Raw genomic sequence first — 25,212 nt, forward strand, 5'->3', positions numbered from 1 at the left:
ACATTATTATTTTTACATTACATGAGTAGGTAGTTAATTATTTATTATTTTATCGAAATATATTATAATTATTATAAGATACGTATTATATTTTATACAATAATTTAAATCTTTGTTTAAACTTATTTAGTCTGCCAATATTTTTTTATAAACGGTATTATTACGATGACACAAGTAGATAATGAAAGAATATAATCGTAATTGTAAATTTAGGCATTTATATCGATTTAGATACTCTTATAATTTATATTAGGGATTAGGATAACACATAAATTACAATATGAAACATAAAATATTATTTCGTTATTGGGAGTGACTATAGAGAAAGAATCCACTAATGAGTTATAAAGCAAACCAACCATTATTAGGTAATTTTAAGGTTAACGTTGTACCTATAAAGTTTTTCGTTGTAAAGAGTTTCGTTATAAAGTTTTCACTGTTTAGGTAAAAATTTTAAGATTTTAGGACTATTATTTACTATAATTTAATAATTATTACATTTGTATAATATTACACATATTATATCAAATATCAATAAGAATTAGTTCTTACGAAATTACGATCTTAGGATTTTGATTACTAAAACGAATGTGCGATGCAAAATGAACTACTTCCTAAATACCAAATTAAATTTTATCCGACCGGCATATCGCTCAATATGTGAACTTTGCAACAGAAATAAGCCGGGTTTCATGATATTATTGTCACAATAACACGATAAGAATATAATAAATTAATATAAAATATTGTTTGAAATCGTTTTCGTTGACAAAATGATTTTATTACAATATACGTATTACGTAGCATCGGAATCTCCTACACAAGTACATATATAATCAATAATCTATAGGCTATGGTATAACTAATAATAATAAAACTTATAACGACAACTGTTTCTCTGTTTACTTTAAATGTAATCTGTCCACTAAATTTAAATCGTTTTTTAATTTCGCCGAAAAATTATGGTATAAAATAATGAATAATTTCATTAACGCGAGGCCCAAAATGTTACACAAAAGCTCGTGGCCAGGGGCAGGGGCCCCGCTAGTCCCTGCCTAAGGCCGGCTCTGAATCAAAATATATTAAACTATTGTTTATACATAATCACGCATGGAATAACGATTTTATTTTATAATATTGCGAACGTATTTTCGAATAGAGCCCGACATTTAATTCGCGTTATCCTGCAACGAACGACGATCGATGTCAGGCTGTGATTCGACGGCGACGGTCGAAGGTGACAACGGCAGCAGAACTGTGGACGTGGCCACCGTGTCTGTAGTCACTAGGTCTGTTTGTACTATATCATCCTCTACCGAAAATGCCACTAGGGCTGTCTGGTTTTCGGAGGCCCTTGCATACGACTCTCCACCGTTTTCTTGAATCCATATGGTCAAGTTATCCCGGATAAGTCGCAGGATGAGCGTCGAATCGTCATACATGGACTCTTCGATGGTATCTATCTCAGCTAAAGCCTCGTCAAACGCAAGCTTCGCCACGTCGTGACCCTGCCGGCGTTGTTGGCACACCTGATACAGAAATACGGAATAATTGAGCATGAGTCCGAGCCGGATTGGATCGATGGGTCGAAGGTTCTTCCGGCCCAATCGGTCGGCCTGCTCGTAGGCGGCTCTGGAAATGGCCACCACTGCGGCCCGGTCATCCGGGTCATCGATCACTTCGGCAGCATACCGGTTGTAATCGGCACAAAGTTTCCAGTAGAATACGCCAGTGGAAGGATCCGAGGTTTCTGGCTGGTCGGACATCAGCCATCTATCGACCAGTGTCAGTACCTCAGTGCACAGCGCGCGCAATTCGTCGTCAATACGAGCGCGATAATGGCGCACCACCGTTGCTTCCCACGAAGTTATGCCGTCCTTCTGCTCGATCGTCACCAACGTCCTCCTGGACGAGCGTTTAGTGTCCAGCACGCTCTTGTACGCAGCTGCCAGCATGTTGTCCTCTTCCTTGGTCATAGGCACCCCGCACTCAGCTACCTGTCTCATGTACTTGGCCATTTCCTCGAACCGGTTCGCTTCCTGAGCCAGCTTCGCCTTCCACAGGAACTTTTCCTTAATTTCCACTACTGGCATCTGTTCCACGTCCATTTTTCCCGAGTGTTAGCGTGTAAGGATAGACGTTACGTTGTGCGTATGCTTTTTCGGTCGTAAAAAGACTTAATAGGGAATTGTATTTTATTATCTGCTGTTGGGTTTCAAATGTGTGTATGTGTCTGTATCTCACTGATAGACTTAATCGTGCGTGAAAGGTGTGTGTTAATTTGTAAAAAGGGAAATAAAATAAAATAAAAAACACTTGTGCGTTTAGTGATATGTTTTTTCATTACTAAGCAACGAAAAAAAATTTACGTCTTTGTTATACTAAATGCACTATGCATGTAGGTAATCAATCATACATATTATTATATTAATATATCATAATTATATTCATGCACAAGCTTATGATAATTAAATAACAGTATTCGCACTTTTATTTTATTTTACAGTTCTATCTTTATCCTATATGGACACGTGCCAAGGGTCCTCAGTCAAATGGAGGCCCCAAATAATCAATATTACAACTTTAAATTGTAAGCTATAACGTATTTATACGTTTTATATAAAAAAATTATTCTGGATTATTGAAAAAAAAAAACATAGGTAAATGGTCAATCCAGTTGTTACAGTACTTATTTAGTTCACTCAGGTCTTCCATGCAGTATTTTTCTAGTGGCGTACGCAGGGGTAGGGTTCTAGGGTTATAACCCCCCCCCCCCCCATGGGTCTCTGATCAACCTATACTGAAAACCCTACCAGAATTAAAATCCTGCGAACGCTACTATAAATAATTTTTTGTAGAGATCGAATGTCTTTTTTGACATAGGAGGGCTATATTGTCTGCGTAAATAAATCTGTTCGACTTGGTGTTATGTTTGGTAGGTCAATGGGGTAAAAGTTGAATAGTAGGGGAGCTAAAACAGATTCTTGTGGCAGTCCATTGTGTAGGGTTTTTTGCTTACTTTTTCGATCACCTATAACTTTACTACTGTGAGAAATCTGTTGTTCAGCATACTATTTATGATACCACTTAATTGTTTTACATGGTATAACCCGTAGGAATTAAGTGATAAGCCCATCGCGCTATACTGTGTCATATGCTGCCGTGAGGTAAATAAAGGCTGCATCGGATTTTAGTCCTTCTTCAAACCTATCTTCGATGTTTGTGGTCTGCGTTAGAGCTTGGTTGTAGCAATTCCTGTTAGGTCAAAACCCAGCCTGTTCTATTTGAATAGTTTTATTTACAGTTTTTTTTTTTAAATTCGGTTGTAAATAAGTCTTTCAAACATCTTTTAGTTAACACTCAGTATGGATATCGGTCAGTAGCTTTTAATTTCATTATCGGGTTTCCCCCGTTTTAAAATAGCCAGAATTTTTGTCTTTTTGAATTTTTTAGGACATCTTCAAGTACGTAGTATGCTTGTGAAGAACACTGCTAACCATTGACGAGTATTGGGTCCACAATTCTTTAAGGATTCTGGGTATACTTCGTCAAATCCCGCTGATTTACCAGTTTTAATTGCTTGTATTGCTGTTTTTATTTCAGATTCAGTGAAATCGTTCGCATAAATTGTTATAATTTCTGCTTTAGTTTTCAGTTCTTTAAGTTCCTTTTTAGTATTTCTTGTTGCGTTCTTATCGACTTTTGCTCTGAATAGCTCGATAATACAGTTCGCGAACTTAAGCTTAAGACGGCCCTACGCTAAAATATTTATTCAATAGGGTTACATAATATATTAGCAATGATATATTATATTATACTTCATAAAAATACAAATCAATAAAAAAAACCTATACCAAATAGATTAATACATTATTAATACCTAAATTAAATATTATACACGTTGTAGTAATCGATAAAGTAGTGACGAATTTGTGGCAGCAGGGGAAAGGTTAAGTTAGGAGGAAGAAAGTTCCTATTCTGTGTTTTGATTAAAAATTATCTATCTATATAATAAACTATCTCTTAAGAATTAGGATGACTAATATGCACGTGTTTACTACGTGTTTCAAACATATTTAACAAAACTATAATAATTGTTTGTTGTACTTAACCTGATTTAAATGATTTATGAATTGACCTGTTATTAAATTTAAGGTGAAAGCAATACATACCAGAGATTGTTGGGTTTTACGATATTAAATTTTTCATTAAGTTATGATTAGGGCTCGAAAGTTGTAGGAGCTAAAAAAGGTAAAATATGCATGCAAATATGCACGAAAAAATTGCAAAATATGCATTAAAAATGTTAAATATGCAAAAATATTATTCTGAATTCCAAAAATGTACGCACTTCACCTACTGGCTACTAACAATACGACGCGACGTCTAAAACGAAACTGTCACTGTCAAACATCAATCGTGTACAATCAACAGTAACGATAAACAAAGAAACCATCATTATATTTACGATAACTTATCGACGATAAGATAGTAATACAAATAAGTATTTCGGCATACTAGCGTGATAGACTAAATGCGTATCACATCAGTAGGTACATCACTGTTATTAACTCCGTAATTGACTGTGGCGATGACAATAAATACCTTCGTTGGTCATTTTGAGTTTTATATTCAATATTAGTTGAAATAAACAGGTTAAGAAAGATATAATTACTATCTTACAATCAATATACTACTATATAAACAATTTGCATACATCAGAACTAATTTTGTTATAATGGCTTTAATATTATAGCGAATTGACCAAATCTCAAGATAAGAATTATATAATTCATCACCTCATGGAGTTTAATGAACTGTAATAAATAGTGATAATAAACTAATAACATAAAAATAAAATATAGGTAATAATTTTGATTTAAATCATGAACGTATGTTAACCCCCCCCCCCCACACCCCAATTTGATTTTTGCAATTTTTTTGCGCCAGTAATTAGTGCTCAATTCCTGCTCTAACGGTTTTCACGGAAAGTCGAATTTTCTCCTGGTGGGGCTGGGGTAACGTTACTCCAGCCCCACCCACCTTCTAAATTTAACTTTTTGCAATTTTCTTTGTGCCTGTAATTAGTACTAAAATCCATAATATATAGTAATATAGTATTAGGTATATATAATTGTAATAATTTTAAGTGCGTTTGAATTTTAAATTTTTATGAAATCAGGTATATTATGATAACTAAATGCAATGTTTTTGGAAAAATTGATTAACCATGGCTTATGCAAAATGCGTCCAAATTGAAAAATTAAATATTTGTTTCAAAATAGAATATATGACAACATTTAAATATAATATATCCTAGACTGACAAATCATCTCCGTTCAGAATCGTTTTTCGTATACAATGATACCTATCATTGCATTCAAATCTAACCTACCCTAGTCAGAGGTCCACCCCACCACCTAATGTATAGCAGAGCGACATCCACTTACCCGCTTTTTTTTCAATTAGTCTCACAAATTTTCTGTTTCGTATTATTGTCCAAAAAATATTTATAATGTTTACTTTTGGTTTAAAAAAATATCTGTACCGTACTTGTAGGGCTAGTGCATAATAAACTATATATACAAAAACAAATTTAATGTATCTAATAGTGAATTAGTGGGTAAGTGCGCTTTTTATATTAAAAAATGTAGGACAAGCTAAATATTATATTAAATAGAATATATGTATTGAATACAAATTACAAATAGCCACAAAATGTTGCTATAAAATAACTAATTAACCTATATATTTACTACCTATCAAATAATAGACACCGATAACAGTGGCATCATTTGGGAGGACATGGAAATTTTTCATCACAACAACCATAGATCGGCACATTTAAAAATACTTATTTAATAAGTCTGAATAATAAATTATAACTAATAACTCTGTTTTATTTATTAGACTGACAAGGATAGACAAGGACTACAATTGTTTGATATTTTAATTTAATTTAAAGTTTTGGCAAAAAAACTAAAAAGTAATTGTTCTGATAAGACTTATTTAATATTTGTAATTCTACAAAGTCGAATAATTTGACAAAATTCACACTGTATGTGAAAAAAAAATTAGTAGTTTTTATATACGTAACTTTCTAATATTGAATATTGTGTTACTTTCCCGAAAATTTTACATTTAAATTGAGTAAAGACCAGATTTATGTTTAGCTGTAACCTAAAAACTTTCTTCTAAAATGTTGAAATTTGCAAAATCGTGCAAAAACCAATTATAATTATAAATTAGGTAACAAATCTTTAATCATAGGTATTTCAAATTTAATTTTTACTGTTATTTATTTTTATAATATACTATTTTATTAGTATTTGGCATTATATAAAAAAAAATTAATTCAATTAATATAAAATAATTATAAATTTTAAATTAAAAAATTTTAACTGATTTACAATATCGAAAATTCGATTTAGAGCAGTAATTCCGGGGTTTGCGGCAGGAATTGGCAGGAATTGAGCACTTATTACTGGCGCAAAGAAAATTGCAAAAAGTTAAATTTAGAAGGTGGGTGGGGCTGGAGTAACGTTACCCCAGCCCCACCCGGGGAAAATTCGACTTTCCGAAAACCATTAGAGCAGGAATTCCGGGGTTTGCGGCAGGAATTGGCAGGAATTGAGTACTGGCGCAAAAAAATTACAAAAATCAAATTGGGGGGAGGGGGGCTGGGGTAACGTACGTAAATCATGAGTAAACAAATGGTTTATAGGTGCTAATGATACAATACTAGTCCATTAAGTGCTATGCAAATTTTTTTCTCTACTCTATGTTTTAGATATTTTAATGTTTATTTATAGTCCAGTTAAATTAAACATATATCATATTTTAGAATTAAATTAGAAAATATCTATAATTTTTAAAAAGTTTGAAATGTCAGAAATCATCAAGAATAAAAATAAAGATTGATACATTTTGTTGATTAAAATTTTCAACAAATTTAAATACATTAAGGTTAGGCGTAACCTAAGGATATAAAAAAATAAATAAATGTCATCAACAGATGACGGTCATACTATTTACTTGTATAAGCATACATAATATACATAAAAAAGAAATTAATTTAAAATATCATAATAATTAAGAGTAAGCAAAATGTTTATTCTAAATAACTTTTTAATTTATCAATTATCAGTTATCATAATTTGTATAATAAATATTAAATAAACAATATATCTATATAATGTATGTTATATAATGTATAATGTCTACTTAAATATAAAATATATATGAAACTAATCTTAATTTTAATATTATTAGGCCATTAAAATAAAAACACATACTTAATTTAGAGCCATAGAGGTTTATATTTAGAGGTACAAAAATTAGTCATAAGAATCATAACTGGGGTTTGAGACTTATAGAAAGTGCATGCTCATCATAGATTTAGTAAAACATAACATTTACAAATACAGATAAAAGCATACAGATAACTTAAAATTTAATTTAAGGTTTACAAGTTGGCTTATTAAAATATATCACATACACACAAAGGTAATTTTTACGATCTATTGTATATTTTTTGATGTTAATTTGCTAATTGAAATAAATTAAAATATTTTACCTGTTAATTCCTGAAATTTAAATAATTATAATTGAATATAAAATATATGAAATATATTAGATTTTTTAAGTGCTTGTTTTTACATTTTTAGTGCATATTTTAATTTATTTTACTGCTGGATGTCCCAAACCCTGATCATCACTACTTTTAAAATGACTATTGTAAAATAAATGTGAAAGGTAGGTTTATTCAATAATTAACTAATTATTTTTCAATACTATCCAATCATTATCATATAAATAAGTAAATACAAAAAAAAAAAAAAAATAAAAATAAAAATTATCAGTATGTATATAAATTTATAATTATACGGTCAAGAAAAAAATGAAGAATACAAATGTGGGTCACATGATATTATTTATTTATAATATTTAAAATGCTTCAAGTTAAACTACTTTGGTACTAAAAAAATAATTAAAATTTTAAAGTTAAGTATTACAATAAAGGTGTTTTATTCACATGAGAATAAGCTAATGTTTTGGTTAAATAACTAGGGTTTGGTCTGATTTGTAAGTTAAATAAACCGAATAGTTGAAAATCACTAATATTTATTTTTTTCTATAGTTTTTATTTTTTTAAATAAATTCCATGTAGATCAGAATTAGTTTATTGAAAATATCGAATAATGAGATCAAGTACTTGAATTGTAAGTCAATGTTCACTATTGTATACATTTTCAATAAATTAAAAATAAACTATAAGTAAGATTTTAGATTTCAATTTTTTATCTTTCGATCTTGAAAGAATCATCAATTCTAGATATCCATAAATTAAAAAAACATGATGATGTTATCTTTAAAATGTTTTTAAATATTTTAAATAATCTACTCAAAATATTACATTTGGATATAGATTTAAACGTTTTTCTATAGAACACATTCGTTTTTATTTAATGCAATTGCATGAATAGAGAAGTGAGACACTGGAGTAATATGAATAATATTCAATGATGGCTATAATAATTTAATATATATGTATATGAATAACAAGTAAAATTGTTTTCCTTATGTATATCAAAGTAAATTGTAAAGTGATCATAATATATCAACAATTGATAACTTACTATTATTGTACATATATTGTTAAAATAAAAATAGCATGGTAATTTAAATATTATAATTTGAATTATTTAACTATGCTTTTATAAGATATATAGGTATAGGTATAACAATAAACTTTTATACCCATTTTAATCTAAATTTCAAAGTCTGTAAGTAATGCGTTCCAATCAATGTTATTTTGAAACACTTCTTGATCTAACCAAATCTTGTAATGCTGCTTAAATTCACCTGATAACTTGACAGGTTTTCCCAAAGCGGTATTGATTGAAAAATCACTCGGTGTAAGTTCATCATCCTTTAATAAAATAAATATTTTATCAAATGTAATTATTTAATTATTTAATTCAGCTATAAAATTACTTAAATGTTATAAATATTATATATTGTATAATGCATATATATATAATATATATTGTTACTAAGGCTTGGATGTTTATGCACTTAAAACTACTGTAATATGCATGCATTTATGCACTAAAAAATTACAAAATATGCGCTAATGAATATAAAATATACATTCTTAACCAATCAAAACACAAAAATATATTATAATTCATAGACATAAATATTTTATTTTTATTACCTATAGTAGTTATTTTTATTCATTATTTTATTACAATACATTTTTTAAATTTGCATATTATACATGTTTTGTCCGACACTGCAATTTAAGTCGTACTAATAAGTCATCGCCGTTTTCAAAATTCTATAAATGCTATATATATTAGGTATCTAATAAAGTACCATAGTCTCCCCCCCCCCCCCCCCCAAAAAAAAAACATTCATCTATTAAGTCAATGTGTGATAGATTGTAGTTACCACCCATAAAACTTTTATACAAAAATTGTGAAATTAATTTTATAGTTTGTTAATTTTAATTGTTTTTTAAAAAACTTTACTGAAATATGCATTTTTATTTTAAAAATTCCAAAATATGCAATTAAAATACAGAAAAAATAATATTATTTGATTCAGTGGAACATGATTAAATTTTTACCCAGGTTAGCATGAAATCGAATGAATATAAAAAATAATGCAATTTCATAAACAATCGAGCCCTAATTATTACATTACTAATATCCATAATATTGATAGTGTCAATACTTATTTTTGTAAGTATATATGAATGAAAATACTCTGTTTAAGTTTAAGAATTATAATTTTCAGAAAATATTGATTTTATTACTAACTAAAAAATGAATAAAGTGAACTATAATCAAAAACTGACAAAACTAACAAAATTGATTCTTTAAGAGTCTTCAGAGATTCTAGAGATTCTTCAGCGTTTTTCAAACATTTTAATGTTCATTTTTATCGTGGTACCCCTACTTTTGTTGTTGGATTTTTAGGTTTTTTTTAGGATTATTTGCAAATAAATTATAATATTAAGTAGAAGTCTTGATTATTGAGTAGCTTATAGATAATTCCACATGGCTTATACATTATTATTTAATATACAAGTATTTTTTCTATAATGGATATTTTAAAGTAATTTTCTTGAACATTAAAAAAAAATTACTTAAGCTTCGCGGAACGCTGGAACACAGTTTAAGAAATGCTGCCTTAGAGTATAACTAAGACTTATGCCTACATCAATAGTTTTGGATTTGAATAGCCAGCATAAATGAAAATATATTATAATAAAGATAATTAAGACTTTAAAAATGTATTGCACTTACATATTGTTGAGAGTATCGCCGTGCATGAAATTTATCAACTGCTGATCTCAAAAACCGTTCTTCAATTTGAAAATCAGTTGGACGAGCCTCAAGATCTAAATAAAATACAACTTGCTGAATATCATTTAATATATAATTTGCATCTTTCACTAAGTAAAAAATGTTTTTGATAACTTTGTTTTTATATATCTACTAATGTAATAGTGAATGATTGTTATGCATATTTTCATTAAACTATAAAGTAACATATTTAAAAAGAAATAATTTAACGATAATTTACAAATACAATTTAAAAATATAAAGAAAAGTCAAATAAAAAAATAGGTACTCTTCAATTGTACATTAGGTGTTGTATGGGCGTATGGGCCACTGTAATAAATTTGATAAATTTTAATTCAATGATATAAATACATTGGACATGGATAACGATTTGAAAATGGTTAATCAGTCTATATTACTAAGTATATTATATTCTGAACAAAGTGAGGAATGTATTAATTTTACAATGATGTATGATTTTTTTTGGGTCTGTCATCACATTTGGAGTAGAAATAATGCTTAGATATTTGAATTTAGCCCTTCTTTGAAAAGGAAAATTTATCTAGTAGGTACTTTGAGGGGTCAAAATCCTAAAAAAGTAACGAAAAACGGGAATTTTTATGTATAATCAGTTTTCGACAAAATTAATTTATTTTGCTATAACTCAAAAAAGGAATCATTGTGAAATCTTGAAATTGTCACCAAATGTTTATATTAGCGTTATATATCTATGATTAAATTTTCAAAATATTTTGGCTTCTTTTAAGCTATTTATTAACATTTTCAATTTTCGATTTTTCTAAGTTTTTTTTATTGAAATGCCTATAAAAAAAATTGTCAATCTAAAAAATCTTTAAAATTTGACACAAGTTTTATTATAAGCTATACTTATCGTAGTAAAAAAAAATCAAAAAAAGTTAGTCACAATTTTTGTTTATAAGCATTTTTAATTAAAATGTTTACGAAATATGTAAAAATCACGAAAATTTGCATAGAATTAAGAAGTTGAAAATTCATGAAATTGTTGTGATTTACACCTAAGGTTAAAAAAACCCATTAAAAGATTATCCATTATTTTTTCTTCAAATAAATGTAAAAAAAACTCAAGAGTCAATACGGAAAACATTTTGTGAGCGTATAAAAATATATTATAATTTAACATAATTTATCCTAGACAGACAAATCATCTCCGTTCAGAATCGTTTTTCGTATTCAATGATACTTGTCATTGCATTCAAATTTAACATGTCCATTATAGTGAACTACTCTCCATTTTTATTATACAGCAGAGCGATACCCACTCGCCTACTTTTTTATGATTTTATTGTAATTTAAATGGGAATAAACTGATAACTTTCGCAACTGCTAGAAAATTGAGAATAAGTAGTATAATGTTCTCGAATAAAAACATCCACCAACAAACTTAGATATCATCATAAGGGAAGGTGAAGAACCAAACAGATCACGTAATGGATAGACTTTCGAATTAGATTAACTATAAACGACGTAAGAAGCATGAGAGGGAGCAGTTTAGTCTCGGACCACTTCCTAGTAATAACTAAAGTCAAATTTAGAATATCGGTAGAAAGATCCAAAATAATGAAGAGTACAAAAAAAATTAACAAAGCAATATTTAAAAGAAATCATGCTAAAGACTACAAAGAAAAATCAAGGAGTACTTCGATGGCTTAAATTATATGAATAAAAATTATTGTTGGAATAAAATGGAAACGACAATCAAAAGATTGGCAGAAGTTTTGGGCAATGAACCAAGGATAAAAAGAAAGTCATGGTTCAATGAACAATGTAAGAAAGCTATTTCAGAAAGACATAAAGCACGTTTAAGAGTGTTACAAGACCCTACAGAGGAGAACAAAAGGATGTTAGCCATACGATAGAGAGGGAAAAAAAGAATAATTAGGATGAATAAAAGATTAAAGGATATAGAGAAAAACAGAAAAAAACAATAGGATATTCTTCAAAAAGGCAAACGAGGTGAGAACAAGTTTTAAACCTAGACATACAATTATAAGAATGGAGGATAGAACCCTGTCAACAGAAAATGACAAAATAGCGAAGGCATTCAAGACCATGTATCAGACACTTTTAAATCAACCTAGAAGAGATTTAGTATCAGAAGAATGTGTCACAATTGAATATGGATAGAGAGAGACATTATGGAAAGTAATGGATCAATTGGGAATACCAAGAAAGATCGTAAGAATGATTCGTGCATGTGTTCTTGGATCAAAATGCATAGTAAAGTATGGAGGGGAAAAATCAGAAGAATTTTAAGTAAAGACATGCTTCAGACAGGAAGATGCCTTATCACTAGCCCTTTTAATATAACCCTAGAATCAGTTATGAGAGAAACCTTGGATGGAGCAACAGGAATCAAAATGGGAATTGGTCCGCAACTGGTAATGGCAGGATATGCAAACGATATTATAATAATGGCGGAAAATGAGGAAGACCTTAAGAGAACTACGAGTAAACTAATAGAAGAGGGTGAAAAAATTGGAATATTAGTAAATGAGGGGAAAAAGTACATGATAGTCACGAGACACAATCATAGGACAAAAACATTTTGAAATGAATAATTATAATTTTGAAAGGGTGGAAATCTTCAAATACCTGGGAGTAAACATCAACGAAAATGCTGACAGTCACGAAGAAATAAGACTGAAATTAGTAGCAGCAAATAAATGCTTCTTTGGACTACTACCCCTTTTAAAGTCAAAGATATTATCATGGAGAACGAAAATTACGCTGTACAAAATTCTGATAAGACCGGGTTGCACTTTACGCCTGTGACAACAACAAAGACGGATGAAAATAGACTAGTTACTTTTGTAAAAAAAATCCTTAAATATTCTTATATTTGGACCAAAAAGAAACGCTCTTGGGGACTTGAATTAAGAACAAACTGGGAAGTAGAAGAACTATATGGCGAAACAAATATAATTGGAGTTCATAAGAGAAGTAGATTGGGATAGGCTGGACATGTGTGGAGGTCCGAAAGCTCTATAGGTCTGGCCAAAAAGTGGAAACCAGACACAAAAAGGCCGAGATGACGACCCAGACAGTGGTGGACAGACAGGATTACAAAAGACCGAGGTTGGGAGTAAATAACGGAGAAGAACTAGCACAAGATAGAGATAGGACATAGGTGGAGTCAAATGGTTGTTGCGGCAATAGACCTAAATGGCCAATAGAAGCTATAAAAAGAAAAGGAAGTGGACATATTTTTAAGTATCTACAATTAAGGGGACTGCAGTCAATAAAAGAGTGACTTTTAGACCAATAAGCTAAACATAACTGGAAGAATATTTAATTTTGAAAACAGATTATGAATAATCAACAAGTTTACTAGAGAATTATCGAGGCGGTTTTTTTTTTTTTTTGAGCTGTGATATCCAAAAATAAAAATATCGAAAAATATTATATTTTTCATTATGACACTAACAATAATTGGAATATTCAAAATCGCTTCGATCATTCCTTAGTAAACTTGTTGATCAATCATAATCCGTTTTCATAATTAAATCTGTCAAACTTAATTCTTTCAGTTTTGTCTAGCTTATTGATATAAAAGTCACATTTTTTCATTGACTGGAGCCGCCTTAAGGTTTATTTTATGATAAGGAATTTAAATATATTGAAAAAAACATTATAACAAACAAAATTAACGTTTAGAATGGTCAAATCTATATAAGTTTTTACTTTTGAAAAATCTGGCTGCAGCTCCCTTAATTATTTTTGAAGTACAATAAAATAAGAAAATTATTGTATTAAAAATCGGGCTTTCAAATTTCGTAAAAATTTTAATCTAAAATATTCATAAAAATTAATTTCCAGTAATTTTGCTTGTTTTATGAAAGTTAGTTTACAATTTTGCATTCTTAGATATAAATAGAACTTTTTTAATTTAAAAAAAAAAATGATAATTTTTGTAATTTTACCGATTTTATCAAAATGAAATCGAGTCCATAATAAAATATTTTGGTGGACTAATAGTTAATTTTTTTATCAACATAAAAACTTATGAGGAATTTTGTTTTAAGTTTTCAAGGTTTTTGACAGTGAACAAATTTTTTGTCATCATATTTAAAAAAAAAAATTTATCAGGCCAAAAAATAGCTCAAAAAAAATATAAAACATATTTTTTTATTACATAATATGGTGTATAGAAATTCTAAGATGAACATTCATTGAAATCTTCTACAGTTTTTATAATTTTAGCTTAAGAGCTACACTAAAAAAACAGAATCGATTTGATTTATTTTAATATAAATTAACAAGTGGTTCTATTTATTACAAATTGCATATTTCTTTCACAAAGTATACCTGTAGGATTGCTGCAATCTTGCCATATTATTTACCTAATTATAAATGTGAACAATCACCATTTCCTAAACAACGATTACAAAAATAATTACATGTGGGGGTAAAAAGTTTGTAAAGATCCTTACAGTTCCTGTTTTTTCTAATTTTAATAACAGATTTAAAAGTTATCGGAGTTGAAAGAGAACTGATTGTTAATATATTAACAACATATCGTCACAATTCTTTTACCTAAATATAGTCAATTATTATTTTTAAATTTATATCTACTTAATTATGATTTTCCACCATATTTTAAAATACAAAAATTCATAAATTATTTGGTGTGTTTTTCACAATTTTCCAAGTCCAGATTAAGATTAGGTATGTATAATATTCTTAGATTCTATGATCTCTTAAGTTATTTTTAGACAATTATACAGATTATAAAATTAACTAGAAATTAATATACAATTATTAGCTTCTAAATTAATATAATTATTTCAATTTTTACCATTTCCATATGCCCAATCATCATTTAGTCGGTGTCGAACTTTTTGATATATTGTACTCATAGTTTTCATATTCGATTTTCGCCATGCCCGGCCAAGGTATTTTGCTTGCATTTTCAACAGTTTTAAAATATAAAGTTGCATCATAGCATGCCTTACTTTTAATGATTTTTTCAATATTGGTGCCGATTTAAATATAACCAGCATCTAAAACACACTTATATAAATTTAATTAAGATTCTTATTAGGACAATTTTGTACTTAAGCTACCATGATTCGTGAGTGTTTCCATTTTGTTATTTTATTCAAGACTCTTAACAAATTAATACAAGAATAAACATTTCTCCATGAACATAATGGAAACTCTCCTATTTCAATGTTGTCTAATGAAAGGTCAGGTCCATCACCAATAACACAAGTTGGAAAATCTAGTATTGGAATCCTACAACAATATTAAGCCAAATAATTACTAATAAATCACTGACAAAATTTTAATTTATTACTAACGTATTTTTAGATGATATATAAGATACGAGATTTTGATTCAGAAATTTGATCACAAGTGGTATGCAATTTGCAAATACAAGATGTTGAGAGATAAACTCAAATTGATAAATATGATTTGCTTTAAAATGTTTAAGTAGTAAAAGCAATATACCACTTATAGCTTTTACTACAATTTCCTTCTGTCTATTAATATCAGTTTCTAGCTTAACCGACTCTGAAAATGACATTCTGTAAAGAAAAATATTATGTTGTTTACAATAATGAATTTTTGAAGTTAATTTTATATTTATTTTGATTTGGTTACATACGGCACATCAACAGGTAATATATCAGCAATTATATTGATTGAATCACTTTTAGCTTTAGAAGTAGGTGATGCAGCCAATAATATTTTTAATAATGCAATCATATGCTGAGGTAAATTTGGCAACATTGCCTAAAATTTCAAAATTGAGTTTAGATTATAAATTATAGATAAATACAATATTATTTTGTTTGGTTATAATTAAATTATTAAAAAGAAATAATTATGAAAAAACATCTTTAACCTGATACAAAACTTCAGCAGGTGTTTGTTCAACATCATCGTTGCCCATAATTAATGGATTTCTTTGAATTGTTTCTTCTTTTTTTATCTGGTAATCAGCTAACGATGTATACATATACTGAAAACATAATATTTTGTAGATTTTGAACATAAAAAATTATTTAGAGATATACCTGTTTGAGAATAGCTACACTTTCGTGTATGGGATCAGGTAAGCCAATTAGTGTCTCAATATCATTGTCTAATTTAAAACCAAGAAATTTAATTCTTGTCTGGTCCAAAAAAAATTGTAAGTCTTTTTGACGAACTTTAGGTATCCATGGTAGGCCTTTTATAACCAATGGTGTAGGTGGTGTTTGTGGTCTATAATCATTTATTTCTTGAATATTTTTCATACTAGAAATATCATCCATTCCTAATTGCTGATCTTCATAGTCTTGTAAATCTTCATCATTCTGATAGGATAAATCCATGACTACAAGAGATTCATCCAATGAACTCTGTTTTATTAGGCCCTAAGAATAGTTATCAAAGTTATAATTAATGTTGAAAAAAACATGCAAAATGTAATTATAAAATTTGTATTTAATATTAAGAATATAAAACTATAACTAATCATTATGTGATGCTGGTAAATACTGAACATGATTACCGACTGGCTTAGGTAATATTATCTTTATAAAGATAATAAAAATATCTAGTATTCAACCAATTACAAAACTTTTATTTATTTTTAACAAAATAAAAGCTGCATTATTTATATGAACATAAATAATTACATATATATTTATTTTATATGTACATTCTTAAATGTTTAAGAAAAATAAATTTTACTTAATATATTAGAATATTAATTGTATTTTTAAATTGAAAATTTTTATTTTTATTTAATAGCTCAAAATATTTTTAATTAATAATTTGAAAAATTATTTCATAAGTATGAAGTAAAACTTCATTACATGTTCTTGTGGTTTGAGGTCAAATATCTTTATAATATTTATTTTTTCCAAGCTAATTTTTTTCTTTGAAATATTTAATTGAATTAGTTGTTTCTGGTACATATAAAATAACATTTAAATTGAACATTTACTGTGATGCAAAATAATATTTACACAAATGGTTTTGTTTATGTAAAAATCAAATATTAGTTCTAACTATCTAAATAAACATGAGACATCCAGTTCCTATTATAAAATATTTTTGAGTTTTTGAGTTAAAACAAATTGTCTTTATCACAATTTTGCTTACTCAATGTATTCATATTTTAGTGTTTATAATATTATATAGGTAATAGTTATTAAACTGAATTGAATGTACTTTTTATACGTCAAATGAGTATGATTAATAATACTTAAGTTGAGAGTTGAAAAATTATAACTTATTCATATTAATTGAAATATACACATAATTCATAATGACTAACAAATTAGGTACAACATTTGTGTAATTAATGAATGTGCACATAATAAATTCAAAATACATTATGACATTAACAAAACAGCACAAAGACAGGACCATAACTCTTTAGTGATTTTCCAATGATTATGATTTATGTCAGCACTATTTAAACTTACCTCTTCACAAATGCTAAGAGAAGTAGAATCACCAGTTAATCGATATGATAATGCATTTAAATTATACGCCATCTAAGAAATAATCAATTATTTTTTTTCAAATTCACCAACCAAGAAACTGGACAAAACTTTTTAGTATAAAATTAGAAATATTTAAATTAATATTTTTGCTTTCATAGGACTGTGTGTTCAAATACAAATAATATTATTATAGTAAGTATAACTTACAAATTACCAAACCAAAATAATAAACCTAAACAAAGGGAATAAAAAAAAAAAATGTTGATAAGTATAGTTAGCCATATCTTTATTTTTCAAATTTCATGAAACTAAAACAAATTTTTCAGATTGTGGTTTAATGATCATTCCAATTTTACATTACAAATTTTTTTCACAAAATTTTGTCATTTAATGACATTAAACATTTACTACACTTATTATTTTGATTTATCAATGCCATGTTGAATACCATACAAGGTTTTGAATAATATATAAATGCAAGTTGTATTTATTAAGTTAATTTATACACAATATGGTTCAATATTTATAAATATTACATCATACATTACATACATATAAATTAAATTCATATTTTTCAAAAAATATTTATTGAAGAAAAAAGTTTATACAATTATTTTATTTATTTAAGGCATTTTAAGAAAGAAAGTGAGTTATTATTTATGTTTCAAGCTATATCTTTAAAAGATTTTCATCATTTGAATTCACATACACATTTACACAAATAACATAGGAACCACCCCTAACCTTATAATAGAATTCGAACAAATTTCATAAAAATGTTTGTTTGTCAACTTGTACAGCAAAACTAAAATTTAAGTGGCGTGATGCATATCTTTAGAACTAAAAAGTGAATGTGGAATATTAACGTCTTTATACATTTGAATATTACATTATATTAAAATAAATAAAATCTGCATATTTTAGATAACACAGTATAAATATTGTTGAATTATATAATAATTAATAAATAATAAATATATGCAAGGAGCTATTCAAGTTGTTAAGTTGTAACAAGAGATAAGGGGATCCTGAGATGTTCATTTAAAAGTGCTTATAAAACCAATGGACTTATTTTGAAGATATCATTAAATATTACAACCATTTGTTATAACTAATTGCTCTGCTTAATTAAAATAAATTAAAATACAAACAAAATATTGTAATCTTCTCAAAATAAACTAATTTTTTTCCTTTTTAAATAAGTTGCAAATACATTTTAGATTCTGAACGGAGTGATGAATGTATTGATTTTACAATGATGTGTGTGTTTTTTTTTTTTTTTTTGTGTCTGTGTACAGCATAACTAGTCGAAATAATGCTTCAATTTCAAACTTTGGGGGTGGTTACTGATGTAAGAGTGAATATCCTTGGTGCATTATAGAGGTTAAAAGTAAACATTTTCCACAGTTTTCAAAAAAAAATCGAGAAAAACAAAAAAAAAAAGACGAAAAAACGAAAAAACAAGAAATTTTTATGCAAAACCAGTTTTCGACCAAATCGATTTATTTATGTGGTTGTAATTCAAAAACTAATCACTGTAAATACTTGAAATTTTCACCAAATGTTTATGTTAGTGTTATCTATATACAGTTTAATTTTCAAAAATTTACCCACTTTTTTGTATGTAGATTTAATATTATGACTTAATTGTAAAATATTAAATATAATAACAATTAATTAAACTCATATTTAAATAAATAATAGTCAATAGTTTTATATATTTTTAAATTAATAATAAAAATAATAATTATGTGTTGTAAAATAGGTTTTATTTCAAAAACTGAATGACCGTACAGTAAAAAAAGTTGCACAATGTCAAATATGAGTGACCATTTTGTACTTCACATTGTGTGAAAACGCCATTTACATTTCATGAAAACATTGACTTTATAAAGTAGCTAGGGCTTACATTAAAGTATTATGAACTATGCATGGTATGATAAAATTTTTAAATACCTATAGGATTTATTTCTATTATTTTCATAAAATTTAATTTTTTGGTTTTAATAAAAAACAAATGTAAATAAAATATTTAAATATTAGTTGATTAAAAATTGATATAACAATTCTACAGCATACTAAACAGTAAAAAGTTGTAAAATATTCTATAGTTGAGAATATTGTGGGAACACTCTTAAACCTATTCTTGAGTTATTGTAAATTAAAATTATTAATTAAGAAAAATAATTAAGAAATAAGAGATGGTTAAGATTAATTAATCAAACCATAATTTTAAATTCTCAGCAAGGAGAGGCTAGTATCCTGCACTAAGACAATTAAAGTAAAAAGAGCACCAAATACCTATAATATGTACCCCACTCTTAATTTTTTTAAATTTATAAGCAATTGATTTTTATTTAAAAAAAATCTTACACAAAATGTTTGATATGTGAGATAAAATTTTAAATATACAACAAACATGTTATCAATGGCGGTGTGAACTTAATTTTTCAATGACACAGTAAAAAATTTTCAACACCCACCTACGTTTTATATCAACACCAAAATATTTAAAAATAGATACATTAATATTTAATTATTTTCAATGTATATATATATATATGTATATACTAATTATATAATACACATATTATACATAGATATTTAACTATATTTCTATATCCATTTGAATAATAATGACTTTTGTAAAAGTTCACTTGATTGAGCACATTTTTTTGTGACGCGACTGCGTCAAATTAACTCCGTTCACACCCCCACTGTATGTTATAACACAATGGTTTTCAAATTTTTTAATCACGGGATTTCTGTGTGATATACATAAAATGTCCATGGCACCTATCCATGAACATTATAAGATTTTATTTATAAAAGTATTTTTAGTCATTATTCAAAAGGTTTTATACCAAATTAGATAGTGAACAAAATAAAATAATTCAAAATATCGTATTGAATCTTATTACATAATTATTTATTAAATAGGTACAAATTTAATGAGAAATGTGAGCTTGATAGGTATTATAAATACTTTTAACTCTTTTTAACAAATATTTTGAGAACTTATTACTTGCATTTCATCTTCCACTGAAATTAGTTTTTCTATTTTATAATTTTTACATTTGTATGTGCTGAGAACTCTATGATTGTAAAAACATGGAATTGTGTATGGCAAGATAAGTCATTATTTTTTTAATGTTTATTGATATTCTTCAGAAACATATTATATCTAGAAATTATTAATGGCATATTCTTTAAATTTTACTGCAAAGTTTGATCATATTTAATTAAATAGATTTTCATCTTTAGCAAGTTTGATATTGGGCATCCATGGATATTGTATATTTTATTTAAGTTCAATACCAATATAAGATAATTAATTTTAATTTTTTTTCTTACTGCCAATTTTAATTTTGTTTTTGTACATCATAATTTAATGCAATGGGTCAATTACAAAAAAAAAAAAAAAACTATCAAAACATTGCCACACCCAGTTTGAACACCAATGTTATAACAGTTACATAAGTACATATAACCAAGTATACACTTCAAAAACTACAGTAATTTTGAATTTTAAAAATTGAATAAAATTTAAAAAATTTAAAAATCAGTGTTGGACAGAAATATGATAAAATATAAAATATTTATCATTAGTAATTTCGTAAATAACAGTAAAAATAATCTATTTTTTTATAATTTATTAAATTAAAAAACTTTAATAAAAAAAAAAAACATCTAAAAATATATTTAAAACAATACTTTTATTAATATCCTGTTAAAAAATAATTAAGATGAAATATTATATAATATTTTACTTACTCTTTTTTGACGGGTGCCACGTTTTTGTGCATTCATCATATCAGTGGAACTTGGTGGTGGTGAAGATGATCGCATTGATTTAATTATTTCAATTGGATCTTCTTGAAGTTCTGGTAATTCTACATTTTTTCGATATTCATCTAAAAAAATTATGTTCATTATAAAAAGAAAAATTCAAGTATGAAAAATACAAACTTTTTAAAATGGCCAATTTGTCCATTCCACCAAGTAAAACTAAAATCAACTTCCACAACAACAATAAAACTTTTTTCATTGGATAATATGATGCCAGTCCACTGCAAAATCTAGTAATCATGCCTAATAGTTTTACTATTAAATGGTCTTCTGTATAAGGTAAGCCTACAATTTAAATATATAATTTGAAACAAATTCATAATATGTAGTTTATTAAATAATTTTAAAAACAAAATATAATTTAGTTACCTATATCTAATAAAAGATTTTCTCTAAATTCTTTGAATTCAACATCAGTTTCAAATTCCGACACTCTAAGGACTTCAATAAATGTGTACAACACATTTAAAATGATTCTTAAATTTGTAGAATCTGTACAATTAATTTGAGTTTTTCGATGAAATTGTACCGATCTATAACAATTAATAAATTATAGTTCTAGATTCTCAATTTAAAGTTGTCAAAAATATATATCATACTCTATTTCCATATTCAGCAAATTTACAAATATATTATAAATACCAAATTTATATAAAAAAAGTATATTTTCTTTGGCATTAGTCTGCTGATCTTTATCTGATTGACATTCTGCCCAACATCCCTAGAAATAAGACATTTATAATGTATTTAAATATCATACAACATAGTATCTCATGAAAAAAGCCTACTAACTTGCAACAAATATAATACACATCTGGCTGCATTCATCCGTTTTGTTTTATCCGATACCTCTAATGAATCAAGCAGTCTAGATGCAACTATATTTTTATTTTCTATACTTAAGCTGTGCCATGATGGTTTAAAGTCCAATGATTTCATTACTCTTTCAAATTCCTGAATAAAATATTTTCAATTTGAGTTATTAATATAATATTACAGACCTAACTTAACGTTAATATACATATATTGAAGTATTAAAGTTAGAATTAAGAAAATGTTTTGTATTGAAGCTATGTATAGAGTTATAATATCAAACAAAGTATAATAAGATAAAATAATTACTACTGAAAATGGTAAAAATACATTAACAGATTTATTTGCTATAAAAAAATAACCTAATTTATAAACTTTATATGATAAAGTGAAATTTCTCTTTATGGACACCTTTAAGATACATATTTTTTAAAGAATTTCAACATTTTCACTATTTTGTTATAGAAAAACATCTGAATACCCAAACATTCATAAGTCATAATTCATAACAAACTTCATAAATAATAATTCTTCACATTATATTTCTAATTAATTACCATGATTTTAAATAAACCATGGTAATTTATGATTTTTTTTAATCTTATAATGTACAGCCTAATTTAATTTGAATACACACAATGCCGAATTTAACGGGTGGCAAGGAGGCGAGGAAATTTTATGGTGTTTGATATGACGGCAAATTTTTGAGGATCAACATAAGATAAAAAAAAATAACTATATGATTAAAATTATAATTTTCTTAAGGGCGGCCACATCGCTTAACGCAACACTGAGTCACTGAACACACACATGTTGATTCTAAATGTTTTATTCTATAATTTTTTAGAATCAACTATTAGTAATAATAATTACAATAATTTTTAACAAAAACTTAACACTTAAAACCAAATTGTAATGAATATAGCTAAATAATTAAAAACTATTCACAATGTTTCTTTTAAAAGAACTATTAAACACATTTTATGCTATGCTTGATTTAAATACTATTATACTAGAATATCGGTAATTCATGTACAAAGATATTTAACTAACATAATGGGAGAGGAATACTATAGGTATTATTATTTCATTAAATAACAATTAAAAATTGTTATTAAAAAGAACTGTTTGTCATATTCAATTCAAAACGGTATTCACTATTCATAACTTTCTGATATTATTTTAATTTCTGCAGTACTATTTTGATTATATTGATGTTTTAAGGATAATAATATAGATACAAATTATTTAACATAATATACATAAGCCTTAATTGCAATAGACAGTTTTAACTGTTAGTCTTTTTTATACATATTATTTAATTACCTGAATATTAATCTGGTAATCTTCTAACTCAGAGTAACTATATAGTTCTGCCATTTCACAGAGGTGAGTATCTGTATCTCCATAGTTATATTCAAGATCAGGGCAGTCAGATTCTTCCTGAATAAGAATATTGATAAATATATTAAGCAGCTGACAAAAATCCAAAGGTCAAAATATAACTTTCTTACCTCTGAATCTTGTTTCTGTTTTCTGCCCATGGAGTCTTTTAATTTTGGAGTGTTTCGTTTACCATTACCAAAAACATCCATTATAAAATAATATCAAGTATAATATAGGTATCACAAAACTATTGTAGAATGCCAGAGGTATACTTATTGCATGTAGTATAGTATTACACAAAAACAAGAATCATTTTTTAAATCTGTTAACATTAAACAAAAAATAATTATACTAAATACACATAATACACTATATAAAAAAACTTGTGAATAATGGATCCACTGGATTGTAAACAAAATACAAGCTAATCAAAACTTCAAAAATTACCTATAGATTTAAAGCTGATATTATTCGAAATATTAATAAAAGTACAGTGAAATTACAAAATATTTTGTTTACTAAAAAAATACTTCTAAATTTTAACGTACTCAGTCATAAAATTAAAATTTTAAGTAATGTAAATAATGATTGTTAATGAAAAAATTGTTATCAATATTCATTATTATTGTTATCGTCTAAGATGTATTAATATTATATATTTACTATATTTATGTATTCGTTCATGGTTATCACTTATCAATAAGTAGTATCGTGTCACAGGACAGGACGCTTATAATTTTCTATGCAGTTTAAAACAATAGATACCGATTGGCTACTATTATAGTATATTATATCATAAATCGACTATAACGACCGCAATTTATATATTTAATATATATGGATAATAATATAATAGATACATCTTAAATATACAGTGTATTCATATCACAACAAAATGTTATGAATACTAATGAATAATGAGAATGACCAATGACCATACAAGATACAACAGAAGCAGCTACGCAAAGATATTGATAAGATTACATTTATTATATCCAATATCCATAGATAATAATATCTATGATTATATCGTTTGGTTATTCGGAGTAATCTGTTTTGAATAATGAATACCTACAACTACATTTGATAATTTAAAGAAGCCCTTCACTCGACTATTTATTTTCGAAGTTTCGAACGGACGGTGCGTTAAATAGAAGCGTGGGTAGTACTGTAGTAGTAGCAAGTGGGTCCCACGGTAAATATAATATTATATACTAAAATCAAATGGAAGTCAATAATGATCAGAGATATAATTAGTTGTATCACTTATATTAAGACATTATTATGCATTAATACCTATACGTGGAATATTTATAAGTTTTCGC

The 25,212-nt window shown here is 26.9% G+C and overlaps 1 protein-coding gene and 1 pseudogene across 3 annotated transcripts; both read right to left on the minus strand.

Moving 5' to 3' along the window:
* Window positions 1–1,169: 1,169 nt before the first annotated feature.
* Window positions 1,170–2,270, minus strand: LOC107166524 (14-3-3 protein zeta/delta pseudogene; annotated as a pseudogene).
* Window positions 2,271–7,092: 4,822 nt separating this feature from the next.
* On the minus strand, window positions 7,093–24,566 carry Strip (striatin interacting protein). 3 transcript variants are annotated; one of them, XM_089215851.1, is made up of 17 exons: window positions 24,551–24,566; window positions 24,016–24,209; window positions 23,828–23,944; window positions 22,481–22,642; window positions 22,288–22,409; window positions 22,058–22,221; window positions 21,809–21,973; window positions 21,614–21,753; window positions 17,819–17,890; window positions 16,418–16,759; window positions 16,246–16,362; window positions 16,006–16,133; window positions 15,698–15,925; window positions 15,461–15,632; window positions 15,193–15,397; window positions 10,317–10,411; window positions 7,093–8,932 (listed from the first exon to the last, which is right to left on the minus strand). In XM_089215851.1, the coding sequence occupies exons 2-17, from the start codon at window positions 24,094–24,096 to the stop codon at window positions 8,771–8,773; spliced, it is 2,472 nt and encodes an 823-aa protein (XP_089071977.1). In that variant the 5' UTR covers window positions 24,097–24,209; window positions 24,551–24,566; the 3' UTR covers window positions 7,093–8,770. The 3 variants fall into 3 exon arrangements, with proteins under 3 accessions (XP_089071977.1, XP_089071976.1, XP_015370718.2); XM_089215850.1 differs by lacking the exon at window positions 24,551–24,566 and adding an exon at window positions 24,335–24,487; XM_015515232.2 differs by lacking the exons at window positions 17,819–17,890; window positions 24,551–24,566 and adding an exon at window positions 24,335–24,487.
* Window positions 24,567–25,212: the final 646 nt, after the last annotated feature.

This window comes from Diuraphis noxia, unplaced genomic scaffold (assembly GCF_037042655.1).
Source record: "Diuraphis noxia isolate RWA-SAM2 unplaced genomic scaffold, SU_Dnox_SAM2 contig0001, whole genome shotgun sequence".
In the NCBI taxonomy this organism is placed as follows: Eukaryota; Metazoa; Arthropoda; class Insecta; order Hemiptera; family Aphididae; genus Diuraphis; species Diuraphis noxia.

Coding starts and splice junctions, on each gene's coding strand:
- Strip (XM_089215851.1), bottom strand. CDS start 24,096: ATGGATGTTTTTGGTAATGGTAAACGAAACACTCCAAAATTAAAAGAC. Junction 15,926..16,005: donor ATATTACCTGTTGATGTGCC/GTATGTAACCAA, acceptor TTTTCTTTACAG/AATGTCATTTTCAGAGTCGG. Junction 8,933..10,316: donor GGCGATACTCTCAACAATAT/GTAAGTGCAATA, acceptor ATTTTATTAAAG/GATGATGAACTTACACCGAG.